The 16,980-nt window shown below is 41.3% G+C and overlaps 1 protein-coding gene across 1 annotated transcript in view; it reads left to right on the top strand.

Annotated features, from left to right (window-relative positions):
- The first annotated feature begins 212 nt into the window (after window positions 1-212).
- mpped1 (metallophosphoesterase domain containing 1) overlaps window positions 213-16,980 on the top strand; it is a 95,569-nt gene continuing 78,801 nt past the window's right edge. Inside the window, exons 1-3 of the mRNA XM_030440324.1 lie at window positions 213-512; window positions 7,617-8,017; window positions 11,428-11,609. Coding sequence (XP_030296184.1) covers window positions 7,839-8,017; window positions 11,428-11,609 — 361 coding nt within the window. The 5' untranslated portion in view covers window positions 213-512; window positions 7,617-7,838. The remainder of the gene's footprint in view (window positions 513-7,616; window positions 8,018-11,427; window positions 11,610-16,980) is intronic.

Raw genomic sequence — 16,980 nt, 5'->3', positions numbered from 1 at the left:
GCATCCTGGCTTTAAATGATCATGTCGGACGCTGAAAAAATGAAAAGGAAAAAACATACTTGATCAGTACAGAATGAATAAATGTGTAAAAGAGTAACATTTGACAACTACTGTGAACCTTATCCAATTTTTGTTTTTGGGGTGGTGGGTGGTGCAGAAGGGGGACTAAAGGTGTAGAGGGCTCCTGACCTCACATGCCGCCGTGATCTCTGTCGCTGTGAATGAGCTGTGTGGAGCCGCGCAGCAGCTCTCGGTCCTCCCTCTCTCCCTCTCGCCTCATTGTACCGGGAAATACGGAGAGAGGGAGAGAGAGAGGGGGGGGAGAGAGAGAGAGAAAGAGAGAGAGAGAGAGAGAGGAGGGGGGAGAGGAAACAGATCTCTCCACGACGCTCCACCGGTGCACCACGGGGTGCGCATTCAAACTGACCAGCGCGTCTCTGTCACAGCGCAGACAGCGTCCTCTCTCCACATCCATCACCGAGCAACCTCACCGCAGCTGACCACCGGTGCCGGTAGGTTCACTCCTCACTCTTCATCTCTCCATCTTCTAGGGGCATTTTATGCAGAGGTGTCTTGTTATGCACCGCAGAGCAGAGCACAGATTTGCATTAAAACCCGCGCCGGGGGGTTCGTATTCCCGGTTTAATGTCGGCTCCTGGACTCCTCACGTGAATATGCATGTTTTTTACTCATGTGATTTGGGGTTCTGTGGGTCGCTTGAGCAGTCTGGGTTTTAATGAAACCACTCATTCACGTCCCCGAATATAACCCGTTACAGCAGGGCTTGCGGGAACGCTTTAAATGTTAGATCAGATTTCAGCAGCTCCGCATCTGAAGGACAAAGTCTCCAAGTCCGGTACAGGCTGGAGAGTTTGTGCAGCCTATGGGACCAAACGGCCAAAGTTTGATTAGAGTTCAGCTTCACAGAACGAGTAGTGAGGAATCTTCTGAAGTTCTCTAAAATGTGCACGAAGCTGATAATTCACAGGAATGCTCTCATAATTGATCTGAACAGATGTCATTTGCTGATTTGAATTAAGGTTACACATTATGCCTGTGAACTGATGAATTGAAACAAGTGTGTGTGTGAGTGAATTAAAGGTGAATTAAGCGTAATTAAACAGGCAATTATAGGTGATAAAGTACATGGAGAGAGAAATATTTTATGTACCCAAAAAAAACATCCATTCTTTTTCTTATATTCATTGTTGAGATGAAATTTTCCTCATCGGTTCTCATCATATTTTACAGAGTTACGGCTCCAATCAGTCCATCACACACACTGTTAAGGTTATGCATTAAACAAATGATGAAATACAGTGCCACTTTCAGATGTTTTTTTAATTCTATGTGTGTCCATATGTAGCAGAAAACGAGCAATCAATCAGAGGAGATTGCCACAAAGTGTAATGCGATGGATGCATGTTCAATATGAGAATGTGCCCAAGCGCAGAGAGCATCAATCAGACAGCCGCTCTTCTGTTTCCGCAGTCCTCGCCAACATATTTTACAGAACAGTACAGAACTCTCTTCTCTGTCATCCTCACTGGATTCCTTGCTGACGGCTAAGAGCCCATCAGATTCAGGGCCCCCGTGTGTGGAGCCTCTTTGAGACTTGACTGTGAGTAACATGTCTTGTAGAGAAGGACTCAGCAGTGTTTAACTTTCTGGAGCTCTTCGACTGACATGACTGTTTATCAAGTGCAATGTCTTGACCAACAGTTCATTTTATTGTGGCCATGACCACTGCTGCCTATTAAAGTGTTGCACTGTGGGAACAATATGAAAAAAAAACAAAAACAATTTACCATCCCAATTATTTTGACGGATATTGCAATGTAACTCATGATTTTAGAGGGAATGGTCATTTTTGCATTTAATTTGTATAATAATAAAAGAATTATGACGATGATTTTTACTTTCAGAAAACAGCAGTTCCTGCCAATTGCATTGATTGCATTGTGATTTCCATAATAATTTAAGTAATGGTTGAGCCAAAGTTTGCAATCTGGAAAATAATACATTTGTTAAATATTTCTATAATTTTAGATTTGATTGCAGATTCTTCAGTAAAACAGTTTCCTGGAACTAAAAGGAAAAACTGTCTAAACAAATAAAGCAATAATTCTGATTCTGATTAATCTTCAACTGAGTTTATTTTAAACTAAAAGGCACAGTGCAAATCTTAAGTAAGCAATTAATTGGGTTTCTTCTTAATCTGCACCTTTCACCTGTATGTGATTTTGAAACAGATGTCATATCTGGATATGTGCATAGAGCACTCACAACACAATGCCAGACGAAAAACTGGAAACTGCTCATCAAAGAAACGGTTTTCAAAAAAGGCTCATTCTATAGACTAACTATAGACTTTTTAAAACTACCCTGTGGAATTCACAGAAAAGAAAAAAAAAACAGACAATGTTCTTTGGTCGAGTGCCATAAGTCCCGCATGCCTGAAGAAAGAGACGGATGCTTGTGAATATATTAAATAGACGGTGTAGACTTGAGCGTGCGGAAGCTCTTTGTCACTTTTTCTTTCAGTTGAGTATGGTATCGTTGCAGATAACCCTTAAAGGAATGAAACAAAGGTGGTGTTGTTGTTACACTTTTATTTCACAAAATATAATGTTCTGACAGACATGAAACTATATATGGACTCGAAATATATATATTTTTAATTAATCTTATTATTTGCATAACACTAACAAGGTAGAATTCAATACCACAGACAAGCAAACATACATGGTTTGATAACCAACAATTTTTCGTACCACAGTATACCGTGAATCCACTGCCATTTTCTCTTTTGTGGTGCATGATACGAATTACTGATATTCACAGCAGCACAGTTTAAAAATACAGCACATCATTCGTCTGACTCTCCAGAGGTTAAATAAGTAAATTAAAGGGACAATTATATCAGCAAATCATTTAGAAAATCAGACTGCGATTGTGTTCTGAAGTTATGCACCCGGATATTCCATCACGCGTAGTGGTAGGTTAGATTTTTCGTCAGGTTTGACCTAGGTGGTACATGTTGAGTGCACCATCCATGGCCAGTTTACCCAGTTGATATATTTTTGTGTCTTCTCATGAGTAATCTTAATTGCATAGAACCAGAGTAACATTTGTCCATTTTCCTCTGACCACAAGCATGCATTTTTTTTCATTGCTGGACGGGCTCAGTATGCTTTAAACGAACCAGGACGAAAGACACGTCATCCGGCTGCTTTTAAAAGCAAACGTTTTGATACCTGTTCCAAGTGGCCACGCTCGAATTTGGGGCAAAATTATGCTGCCCAATAGTCTCTCTCCAAGAATTCTTTGCCTTTTTTGTGTAGTCTTGACACAGTGAATCATACAAATGGGGAACACTTCTCCATAGATGGATTGTTGAATCGGCCTGCTGGGCATACTGAGACATTTACACCAACACACTGACTCTTGGTGCCTCATTAATTAGGGCCTGAGCACTGACTGGAGAAGGTGATGACAATGTACATATATGAAACTTGGTACACATGTGTATTGCATGTGTGTGTGTGTATGTGTGTGTGTATATATATATATATATATATATATATATATACATAGATAGATATATATATCTATATATATATATATAGATATATATATATATATATATATATATATATATATATATATTTAGATAGATAGATAGATAGATCTTTATATATATATATATACATATAGCAATGTTTTTATTTTTTTTGAACACTCACACCTGAAACCTGACATGTTTCAGGTGCAATTTTTAAGTTTTCCATCTTACACACTCCAACCAAACACATATACTGTTACAGATACTGTTACAATTTGTCTATGCTTTACACCATAACCACCCTGAAGCGTCTCTTCAAGCTACAAGACATTTTGTTTTCAAAGTGCATCTGAGCCCACAGCAGTAAGGTGGATGAACACGCCACACAACTTGTTAAATGAAAAAGGATTAAAACATGGTTAATAGAGGTCTAAACATTTTTCTTTTGTATTGTACTAAGTAAAAAAGATTTCACAAATATTAGTGATAGATTTTGAAAGATCCAAGTGATTGTGAGACAAAGCGAAAGAAATGGGGGGGACACGTCCATGTGCCACAGAGATCAAATGTCTTACTGAATCATTTGACTGTCCATGCCCTTTTGAAGTAGTACTGTAAAAAACAGTCAGATAACATAAGCATCTGGCCCATTTTGTCCATCATTTCATACTGATTAACTGAAAAAAAATCACCCAGATAGCTTGCCTAGTAAAACGCGTATCATGACTTGAGGCTACGTCCTTACCGGAGAGGCCTGGATTGGATTACAACTTGTCTCCCCCTCCTCTTTCGACACTGTCTAACTTCAGCTGCCACTATCTGAATCAAGCAGAAATCCTGAAAAAATGAAAATCTTTAGGTAAAAAATTCTTAGTTGTTTCACTTTTGTTACAAAAACGGTCAAAGGTGAATCTTAATGGATTTGATACAAATTTGAAAGGTGTGAGTTTTCAGTGTGAATTATCTGACAGATATAAGAAATATAACATTTTACTTCAGCCGGTCAAAAGGAATAAATTCAGGATTGAGTGTGGACGGAGGATGCTCGTGTTTCAGTGTCTCCTACATAATCTAGAAAACTCTATTTGGGCCCATAGTGTTAGAATCTCGCAGCATCTGCTAATGCATCTTTCTGTCTCACACTGGCAGCGCCACTGTCACATCCACGACAGCAGAAACACATTTGAATAAACATGCACAGGCCTGCATACACATCCACCTGTGTGCACACCGAACACACACATGAAATGTATGCGCGCCTGAAACACATCCACAGAGCATGCTGGGATTTGCCCGTGACAAACAACCGTGGTGTGAAGTGCGAAGTGTGTATCTGTCACGTCAGTGTACTGTCAGCGTGTGAGGTTGCAGTGAATGAAGAGTCGAGATGGCGCACCGACATCACGCGGTGGTCCAGGCGGACTTCGCCAAAAACGCCTGTCCCCAAATTACCAACTCCGTCTCTCAGCATCCCCGTCATCTCAGCATCTCACTGCAGCTCAGCTCTCTCCCAGCAGTCGACAGAGCCTCCGAAAATGAACCGCACAGTTAAATCCAATCTTACTTGGCGACACACACACACACACACACATGCAGGCCTCATACAATAGTCACTGACAAGATTTTATCAATTAATTTTATTATCCTATATCTCTTGATCAAAAATCAAATGAAGAGGTCATACTGGACGTGACAGCGTATACAGTAGAGCTAACAACAAACTACTAACAATAACTAAAGAACGTTTGGAAAAAAAAAACATTCAAGCTCTATTCTACAATTTGCAGCCTGATTATCATTCCGCATAACATTCGTTTTTCAATTAGCCTCCTATTCAAGGTGACAATGTTGTGCTTAGGTTGCTTGTACTGCGGTAGCTGCTTGGGATGCAGCCCTCGCCTGGAAGCTTTTAAAAACACTGCGGTTCTGTCATGTAATGGACTGTTTTGTCGACAAATGGTCCGGCATACTGGTGTTTTTACACCACTCTAAAATCAAGGCTTTCGATGCCTTGGATTTGAATCCCCAGCTTTTCTCTGTGTTTTCACAGCAAATAGATGAATAATTGTTTCTGTCATGATTTTTTTGATATGTTGATGATTAAAATTGTCTATTTTTGATTTGATATCTTTAAATGCTTGTGTTTAACAGATAATTTTACTTTTCTGATTTGTATAGTTTATAGCAACATAAAATTGGTTCATACTGAATGTAAATCTATCATCACTATTATTGGCGTCACGGACCCTGTTTAGCAGACCAGACGTTATATTTGTCAGTGTTATAAACATCATTGATACACCACAGTTGTTCAGGCTGGATTTTGAAAACCAGTATGTTGCCTTATTCATCTACTTTCATTCATCTTCAGTCATCATATATTACACTTTAACGGAATTCTCACTGCAGGATTACTGTTGTTTTCTGTTCAACTTCGTTTATTTTTTTGTCCTGAACTAAGGAATTACACTAAAAACTCTAAAGTTAACAAGGGATGTGTACTGATACCAGTCAGTACCATAGAGTTAAATAATTAGTTGCAGCCCTGCATTGATTGAAGTATCAGTAATGGTCAATATTTTTGGGAGACAGAAAAAAACTTTTACCGATTTCTCAATTCTGACAGTTCTCTGCTTTTCTTTGTCTTCTTTAGTAGTAAACTGAATATCTTTAGTTTTTGGTTGGATGGTCAGATAAATAAGAATGTTGATCGACATTTTATACTATCTTCTGTCTTCTGATTAATATTTAAGATAATCTGCAGATTAATCATGCACATAATTGTTATTTGCAGCCTTACCCAATTTAGCAACATGCAATCAATGTTTGAACATCCTTTTCCTTAAAGCCATGCCTAAGCACCTTTTTGGGTAACTAACTTTAAATCACATTTAAACATGGAAAACATGGAAAAAGAAATTGTGGTCAGACCCAAATAATATTCATATTCATATTACTATTTATAATAATAAGGTCTTAGCACCTTTTCTCTCTGTTATCTTGTAAATAACTGTCAGGAAGTTGTGTTAAATGCTTATCACAAGTGTCCACAACACAAGGGGCTCTATCTTATGCTCGGCTCATAGCGCAGCGCTAGTGTCATAGCTGGTTTCAGACTGACGCAGTTATCATCTTCACACCCAGTGCCCACTTTGTGAAAATAGCAAATGTACTTGCGCCCACCTGTGCTTCCCCGGGCGTTTTGGACTTAAAATGAGGTGAAGTCAGGGCCACTGATGGAGGATTGCTATCTTGAGGCAGCAGAAAGTGACAGCACCACAGACCAACATAAAGCTGGTCTAAAGTCAAAGGTGCAGTCTGTTTCCTGATATTTAAAGGACTCATAAGATGCTCCTACACAGATGGGTTCACACCGCCCATACACTCTAATTTTATAATTAGAGAGGCTGCTTCAGTTATTTTAAACATTTGCATGCACACAGTCATGTCACTGTAACAAATAATTAAGCAGGAAAACTAAAAGCTGTAGTTAAACCCTCCAAAAGACACCACTAAACTTTTCTGAAATGCACGTTTAGACAGGATCTCAGGTTTTATCAGGACAGCTGCTTTACACCATACTATTTTACTTTGTGAATCATGACAGCGTGTGTGACCTTTCGATATGTAGAAGAACACGGAACATTAACATGATGCAAGTGTTAATGTGGAAACACACATATTGTTTCTGCTGCTGGCGGATTGCTGCAGGTGATATCATTACATAATTCACCTTCTCATCTCACCCATCATTGATCAGGATGATTATGATTATGACCCATCCCGTCTAATCCATGGACTATAGAGTGTCTAAAATGGGACCGATGTTTTCAAATTCTTTCTTTTTCCACAGCCCCAAACCCCCAAATATCCAATTTACAACAATATAAAAAGAAATCAAAATAATCCGAACTTTATCATTTTTAAGACACTGAAATTACAGTAGGTTTGACATAACAGTCAGCTGACCTTTTTTACTACTTCTGTGAATTCCCATCTATACCACATCATACCTCTTCAGGTCATGTCTGCTTTGTAATGTCCCTCTCAGGTGCAGAAGAAGAAGAAGAAGAAAAAGAAGGAGGGAGGAAGTGATGTTCTCTCCTCAGGTCACTGTGACTGTCAGCTCAGCGAGGATTTGAGTCTGTCGGGACGCCTCTCCTCACGCCAGGACCGTCTATTCCGCTATTCTAAAGCAAAAAACAACAAGCAACCAAACTTCCTGACCTGACACCTCGTACTGCTCCAGTCATCTACTTTCGTCCAGAGTGTCATGGCCTTTACCTTGTCAGAGATAATGGCTGCAAGGAGGCAGCAGTCACAGGCTCAGTCACACTCCCAGCGAGGCAACAGGGCGGCGGTAGAGGTAGACGAGTACAGCACGAACCCCACTCAGGCCTTTACCTTCTACAACATCAACCAGGGACGCTTCCAGCCACCACATGTCCACATGTGAGTAAACAGAAGAAAACACACATATTAAAAAAACATACATGGGTGTTACATTTTCTTGTCTTCTTTTTTAAGGAGTAGCGCACTGGTAAATACAAGTTTTGCTGATTTCCTAAAGAGAGACGACAAAATTACCATCTATCTCATGTCTGTGAAGTACAGAGCTGGAGTCGGTACATGGTTAGCCTAGCTTAGCGCGAAGACTCAGGGAAACAGTGAGCCTGGCTTTGTCTAAAGTTAGAAAATTCACACCTACCATTACTGTACATCTAAAGCTCACAAACACATTGTACATCATTTATCTAATCTACACACAAGCAGACATTTAAGAATTTATGGGTAGCTGCATGTTGGAGCTGTTACATAAGAGACAGTTTATTCATCCGCCCAGTACTCATCTTCATGGTATCTCCCTCAGTACTGCTTTTTTGCAGATTTTGGTTTTGGTCTCTACGGGCATGATAGTGTCAGTGATGAGTCAGCTTCACAGGTGTTTGTAGGTGAATTTCTAAACTTCCAGGCTCTCCGTTTCCCCTGTTTGCTATCTTTATGCTAAGCTAACCCTAACCATCTACCGATTCCAGCTACTAAACACACAAATATGAGATTAGTATCAATCATCTAAACATGAGGGAACTATTCCTTTATACCAACTACAAGGAACTTTTAACTGGTTATGAAACAGTGTCAATATAGTACCAATGCCTCTATATGAGACAGTCAAAGAGAAGATCGACTGTTTCTGTCCCTAAGACGGATTGCAACTTATTCAGGCTGGATAAGTACGAAAAAAAATCACTTTAACTTCAAACCTATTTTTAAATGCAGAGCCTTACAGTCTGAGGAAAGAAGCTGCTCTGTAGTCTGGTGATGCGGCACTTTATTTCACCATCATCATCTTTTGTCCACATAGGCTAAACAATCTTACCTGAGTAAAATGCCGCTTCAGTTAAAGCAACTACAAGAAACTGAGTCACCGATCAGATGGAAGAAGAAGCCTTGATGCTAAAGGGGCAGGTCTTTAAACTGAAAATCCAGAAAGGTCTTTTTGAGGAACATCAAATAAGAGTAGAAAAGCTTTTTTCGTAATGAATGTGTTGCGTTCACTACATGTTTGCTGACTCGTCTACACTTTTAAAGCCTCTGATGTTTCAGAGGAAGTTTTGTAAAAGTTGCATCATTTGCGGCAGTTTTTGGACTCCTGAGCATGACGCTACAATGATGTCATTTTGACTTATCGTCATGACTGTGCTCATAACATGAACATTATAGAATTTGAATTTTAGCATTTTACCTTAAATGGTGCAGGTGGAATCTCAGCAAGACACAGAATACCTCACAGATCCAGGCAAGACCATAGCAATGGAGTCCTCCCAACTATATATAATTATGGCCAAGCTAGGTCAGAGATAACCATGACCTCTGACCTAGCTTGGGGTAAAAAAAATAGCAGTCAGACTTCCAACACCAACACGACATGCAAGAAATGCTTAACTGACACAGACTTAAGTTATAGGCAGGCCTTGACTTTTAATTTTCTTCTGTTATATTTGATTATAATTCAATGTTTCTGGTTTGGTCCTGTTTTAATTTGCTGTGGCTGCTATTTTCTGTTTTTTGCAAACTCAACAAATCCTCTGTGGTTACCTGCTGTTTTGATAAATTCAGCATACTGTGTATAGATAGATAGATAGAATTACTTTAGTGATCCCAGACTGGGAAATTATTTATTAGTATTTCCTCAGCACCAATTCTATCAGATCAAGAAGAGTCACGTCATACTCACCACTCTGCTGCTTCAAGCACATAGGAAATACTGTGCTCAATCATTAATACATTGGAACTGCTTCTACTTTGCTTTTCTTCCAATTAGTGTTCAGCCACTTTTGACTTAACACTTGCGAGAGGGATAGGCTATGCCCTTGGAGCCACTGAATCAAGATTACGTTTCTAGTAATATTGTTGGAACAAAGTAGGGCATTCTGGCACAACCTAACCTACACCCAAGGTGCATGGAGAAGGGAAAAAAAGTTGACCAAAATGCTGTGAAACCACAAGGAAGTGTCCAAAGACAATGGCTTAACAATTAAGCAATTACCAGAATAAACAATGTACTGTATGTTTCTACAAACCACAGATATGTTGCAACTTGATGTTTCTTTAGGTTCAGTTTTCTACAATTGTGATTGTACCATACCTATGTTCTTGTTGGATTTAGGCACCAAACCACTTGGTTGTAGGGGTGCCATGAATCTCAATGTAATATTGAACCGTACGCTACGCTAACCACGGTACAACACGCACTTACAGCGCGGTTCATGAATTTGAGTTTTTTCCAATTGGCTCTGTCAGTGTATTTCTGCTTCCTGTAGTGAGAGCGGATTGGTGTGTAACTGGAAATACCCTGCCTGCGAGTAAATGGACAATCACTGTTAGTCTGCATATTATGTAATTACGCTGGAGGTGGCACTGAGTTAGTTAGAATCACAGTGAACATGGCAGATAGCATGGTGAGCGCAGTAGAGAGGCACAGTTTGAAGAAGCACCATCTTCCTTCAAATTGTTAGTGTATTTTCGTTTTGACTTTTATTTTAATTATTATTTTTTTTTATTATACCAGTAGTCAAGGCCAAGAGGTACTTTTCACATTTGAACGTGTTTAAATTTTTATATAGGTTTATTTATTTGACATTATATGATACACTGGAAATGTAAAATGGTGTTGCTAATGAGCAAAATAAAGAGAGAATCTTGGATTGTAATATCGTTACTTTTTCTTCTCCTCACACAAAACATGAGTACAGAACCAAACCGAAACATTTTTCTATACTTAATATTTAAATTGAAACATTTTATTGAACTTTAATTAGTTCATGACTCACGCTTACCGGTTGTCCTACATGCATGTGTATCTTCTTTCCCAATTCCCCTCGTCTTTTTCTCTCTCTTGTGGTGGGTTGAAGAGGAGGAGGTGGAGGAAGAGGCAGTGCTGGGTGTTATCGTACCTGGAGGAGAGCTCACTAAAGTGGGCCACAGTTATTCACCAGCTCCGCTCTTCCCCCTAGAGACTTCATGAATCTGCACACTCTCTGGAAATCCCGCAGGACTCTCCTTTTCTATATCTGCGCTTTATTCTTTTTGTATCTCTGCACATTTCTCTTTCTGTCTTTCTCAGCGCCGTGCTTTTATTGTGGCCTCTCGCTCCCGCTATGTCTCTTGTTTCCTCCTCTGATTCGGTCTGTGGGGATGATTCAAACCTCTTTCATTGTCAGGATCTTACCACAGAGACTTTGCATACAGCATGGTTCTCTTTCTTGTGTTTTCGTTAAGAGCACCAACAGCAGCAGTGACCTCTTTTCCCTTCCTCTCTCATTAAACTTTCCTTAACTTTCTTATCTTCTGTTCCTTAGGGTGGACCCAATGCCCCACGACACCCCCAAGCCACCGGGCTACACCCGCTTTGTGTGCATCTCGGACACTCACTCCCGAACTGACGCCATCCAGATGCCGTATGGGGACGTGTTCATCCACGCTGGAGACTTCACTGAGCTGGGTCTGCCCTCCGAGGTCAAGAAGTTCAACGACTGGCTAGGTAGGCATCTCTGAAAGTTGTGGCTCTGCATCCAGAGCAGGTCAGGGGCCTATTTTCTGTAACTGGGTCCCTGTGTCACAATCCATTAATAAGACCGGGGTCAATGCCAGGCTAAATTTACTCACTCAGGGTGCTATGATAAAAGTTTTGAAGAAAACTTTTAACAGGGATGGATTCTTTGAAATTCTCAGAATCTCAGGGTTACAATAGGCTATCTTTTATTAGTACGTTTTCATTATTTAAAGAGGCAAATAGAGCAAATAGACTGCAAATTAAAAATCTACTTTTGCTTTTCTATTGATCCCTTTCCCAAGTATGTCACACATTTTTAAATTGATTTCCTTGCATACTGAAAAAGAATAGAATAGTCTTTTCTTCCTTTCTGGTGAGTTCAAGGAGGCTCTGATACATCAGAGTTTTGGAATTGACTTGTGCACAGCAGTTTTATAAGTGTAAGAAGCAGCAAGATTTCAGTCTGCTTATTGTTTGTCTTCTGTGTTCAGTTTGCTGACAACAGAGCTCACGAATGCGGCGCTTTGTGGCCGCTGATTCTCAGGTCCTTGAGGAGTTCCTTGAACATACCACAAAGGAGAGATTTAAAACTGTTTTCTGCTCAGAACCGCACTTCCACACAATGAAAACTTTGACGAAACAGTTGACTTGAATGTTCACTGTGATGGACAGCAAGTCTCTGCAAGTTTATTTCCATAGCGTGTCGACATGAATAGAAACCAAAGGCCGACTTTTAGCAAAGAAAAAAACACAACCATTGAGACTCATGCTGTGCTTTGTGAAACAAACCAAAGTGACTTAAAGACAGCATATATGTGATTATTGTTAAACTTGCAAACCCGTAGTATGGTCCTCTGAGTGTGATGTGGTTTGGCATGGATCTGGTTTGTGTTACACTCACTCTCAGCTCCGGCGGAGACTGCAGCGATGTCCCAGTTCATATCTGTGTAGTTTAACACTGACATCCTGTTCCTCGGTGGAAACTGCAGGAACAAACCACTGAGACAAACCAGGCGAGAAAAGTCCCTTCTTCAGGTTTTCAAAAGCCATACAGATGGAGTAGATGATCCTCAGACAATGGAAAATATACATTCAATTATTTATGCTTGCGATTTTCGTTACATCAAACCAATTTTGGAGATAAAATTTCCAGCATCGGCTATTTAATGTATTTACATATCCTAAAAGCCTTTCCAGATATTTTTCTTTGCTAAGGCCGGTTTATGGTTGCAAAATAAGCATGTCTGCAAGGTCAGCGTGGTGTAAATGTCATCATCAGTTCATGTCCATGAAGGTCTGTGGCTTCCCCCGTGACGTGTGACGTCTGCACTGTGACTTAACACAGTACAAGCACACCGACAAAGCATGTGCCTCAAAAGCAAACTAGATTTCCTGCCCATGCGTGTTACACGTCTGTGTATACATAATCTGTCGTTCCCTGGAATATCATAATTAATTAAACTGACCAGTTACATGTTTTTAATGTCTTTGCTTTGTGACAAAGATACCATGATAAATGGTAAATGGCATTTATATAGCATGTTTCTAGTATTCCCACTTCTCATTACACTTAACAACACTTGTCACATGAACACACTGATGTCAGAGGCTGCCATGCAAGGTGCCTCCTCATCAGGAGCGTTAAAGCACTTCCTAACAAAAGCGTCCAACAATATTTCTATGCCAAGCCGTTCACACACACGCTGATGGAACAGTGCCACTAGGAGCATTTTACGTATCTTGCCCAAGGGGGTAAGGCTGCACACTGAACTTCAGTGGGACCAACCCACTGACCTTCCGGTTAGTCGGCTCTAGCTCCTGAGGCATGGCCTCCCTAAAGTATTTTTTTGCCTAAACCTAACCAAACAGCGACACAAAACAAAAATAAGACAGAAAACAAATGCACAAGTGAACAAAATTGTGGTCTAGATGAGAGACAAACCATTGTCTAGCCAATTCAGCCACAACGGTTGTCTAGATGGAAACTTTTTGATCAGTTGCAATGATGGTCCTGCAACAACGATGTTCTGGGAAAAACAACAACAACGAGGTGATAACAGATAACAGACATGCACGTGTATTTCACTCACAATGCAGCTAATGCAGGTGTAACTTTCCTTGCTCAGTTGTCAGGATGAGTCAGATGACATCCCTTCTGACATCTCAAATGTCATGGCAACAAGTCATTGCCAGATCCATAAATATCAGGAAACTCCATCTACCAAGGATGACAGTCAGAAGCAATTGAAGAAAAGTATATTGAATCACTTGATGTGACATAAATTAGCATTAAAGAGTGCCGTATCAGGCATTTTGGTCACCTTAAAATGATTCCGGTTTATTTCTGCAACTTTAAAAAGCAAGGCACTTAATTCTGCAAATAAATTCCTATAGTTCATTTGAGCCATTTCTTTTTTTTTAAGCAGAGGTGGAAAAGCTTTACTGAGCCCAGTCTTGCCTTCTTCGACTTTTTGCATCGCTAGCCTCCACTGGAAGCATCTTATCTCATACTGAGTTTGGAGCAAGTGTAAGTCTTATCATTGCTACGTGATAGCTGTGGAAAACCAGAATGGAGCGACCTCGTAGGAAGCGACAGAAAAACAGTTGAATTGGTGAATCTACAACAGTCGGAGCGCGCGGAGAGGCCCTGCTATCATCGCCATCGTCGCCATTGTTGCTGCCGCCACGAACACCGGCACAAACCTCGCTGGGAACGGCAGAAGCCTGTTTGCGGGCGCGAGTGCCTTTGTGTGTTTGTCTCTCTGAGGGTAGAGGAGAGGGGGGAGATAAGGAGAGAACTTGTTGTCCTTCCCCTCCTCACACACACACACACACACACACACACACGTGCGCGCGCAAGCTGCAGGGAGCGTGCGCTGCAAATCCGCTAGCCCGCACTCCAGCGGCGAGAGAGGCAACGGGAGAGACGGGAAAGAAAAGATAAACCGAGCCAAGCGCGCCTGCTGCCGCCTCTGAAGTCACTCTCTCCTCTCTCCATCCCTTCCTCCCATCCTCCCGTTATTTCCTTCTCCCCTGCAATTCTGCCATCTCTTCCTTTTCCTCTTGTATAAATATTTATAATGTGGTTATTCCTATTCTTTTCTCTCTCTTTCATTCCCTCCTGCTCCACATCTCTGTCACACACACACACACACACACACACACACACACACTGTCTTATTCGGTAGATGAATGTAACTCCTGCTGTTCAGTGTGTGCCGAGCAGATTTACAGGGAGATCAGGTTTAATGTATTCATTTCGGCGGAGTCTGTACAAACTAAGCCTCGGTCAGGTAACTTTATCTGCTCCCAAACTTTCTACCCTTTTATCTTTCCTCTGGTGGAGTCAAATCTAAAGTTTTTGTTTGTTTCTCATTTTGTCTATTTTATGTCCCTCTATCTTTCTTCCTCCTTCAAACTCATTCTTCCACCTCCATCACCTGTTTCTTTCAGTGATTTTCCATTTTCCTCTCTCTTTTTCCCCCCCCCCCATATTCTGCAAACCTCTATCCAATTTCAGCCTTTCTCTCGCTTCCTCTCGCTTGGTGGCAGCTCTCTGAGATTCTTCTCTCAGCTCTTATTTTTAGCAGGAAGTCAGTCAGCTCTCGGGGGCCGCTGGCAGCCGCTCAAGGCTTTGTCAGGGCTGGTGAGCGCCGCAGGAGAGGGGGGAGAGGCGAGGAGGAGAGAGGAAAAGAGGAGAGGAAAATTCATGCAAAAGGAAGGGGGAGGAATTGGAAAATGAGAAGATGGCAAAGAAAGAGGAGGTGGAGGTTTAAAGGGACTCAAGAGTAGAGGAGAGGAGGATGGAGAAAGTCTGCGCTTCTCCCCAGACGAAGGCTGCCTTACCTGGGTAAACTCACAGCTCACGGCCCTGGAGACTGATGCCAAACTTCTGCACTCTGTTGTCATGGTGATCCATGCAGGTCCAGCTGTCAGTCACTGTATGAGGGCTGTGTGTGCGTGTGTGTGTGTGTGTTTTGTGCGTGTGTGTGCGCATGTCTATTTGGCACACATATTTCTTGGTAGTCCCTTTATACTTCTTAATTGTGTGGTAGCTGAGATTAGAGATTTTGTCAATTTGAATATATGATATCTAAAATACAAGACCTTTGTTATAGACTTGGTTGAGGTGTGAATTTACGTAATCTCAAATTACAATGTTTACAAACCAGGGAAATCCACAAGACTATTAAAAGTAATGGTGTGTTTCAGTTGGTCCCCATGACTCCCGAGGAAGCAATAGAGAGAGACTGCGGCAAATTTGTACAAAAATGGCTGGGTGTCCTCCAGCATTCAGCTCGGTCAATCTGTATAACCAGACACCCAAGCTCTGCTTACCAGTGTCATCAGTGGTGGAGGAATTTAAAGCCACTAAGGCAAGCACATTGCTGCAGTCAGAGAATGAGAAAGTCAGACATGTTAACAAGACCATCATGTATGGCAGGGAGTGGAAGCCCCAGGAAGCACTGAAGGATGCTGAAACTTACTGGAAGCATCAGGAGATTGTAGAGGTGGTTTGCCAAGGACAGTAAGGCTTTGGTAATTACAACGCCAAGAGATGGAGCAAAGCCAGTGCTAAAGGCAGGAGGGAGCTGGTGGTGTAGAGAGTCTGAGAGGCAGCAGAAGTGGACAGACGCATGAAAGTGGTTGGGCATGCTAGCCACAGGCATTAGATGCATTGGGACCAGGCACTTGGGTGATTAACGCTCCTGGAAGGAACTTTAGGTCCCCGGACCAGGGTAAGTTGTCCATCCTTGGGTATGCTGGGGCTGACCTCTTGCCAACCCCAAACAATCTAAAGACTTTGAGCAAAGAAGGAGACCCATCATGCAAACAGTGTGGAACACAGTGCAATCTGTTTGTGGCTAACAAGAGCCCGCAACTAGAACCCCTCTGCAGGTGGGGGCTAATATAGCCATCACTGTCCCACTCAGGTGAGGTGTCCAGGTTAAAGCAAAACTCTCGCCAAAATGCAACCTAGGCTTTTTTTGTCAATGTATATGAGTCAAACCTTCGTGTAAAAGCATAATTACGACGAAAGAGGCACTTTTAAGATTTACTGTAGTTTCATTTTCGGGCAAGCTCATTTTCAGTGTAGTGCTACGGGCACTCTTAAGCTAGCATCAAAATTGCTATTTTTAAAATTCTAAAAAGGCTCGACACAACATGAAACTTTGCTCGTAGTATCACCAGGGTCTCTACTCATGAACACGAGCATTGAGAACATTGTTTGTGTACACAGAGTTTGCTAAAAAGAGAGTTTTTGGACAACTCACGTTAGCAGATGTTTCCTCCGCTCGCTGCCGTCCTGGCAGCTGAGAAGTTTCGATCTCCGAATGTGACGTAACATGGAGGACAG

Source organism: Sparus aurata, chromosome 14 (assembly GCF_900880675.1).
Source record: "Sparus aurata chromosome 14, fSpaAur1.1, whole genome shotgun sequence".
NCBI classification, from domain to species: Eukaryota; Metazoa; Chordata; class Actinopteri; order Spariformes; family Sparidae; genus Sparus; species Sparus aurata.
The sequence above is the reverse complement of the archived record's forward strand: the minus strand, read 5'-3'. Positions and strand labels throughout refer to the sequence as shown.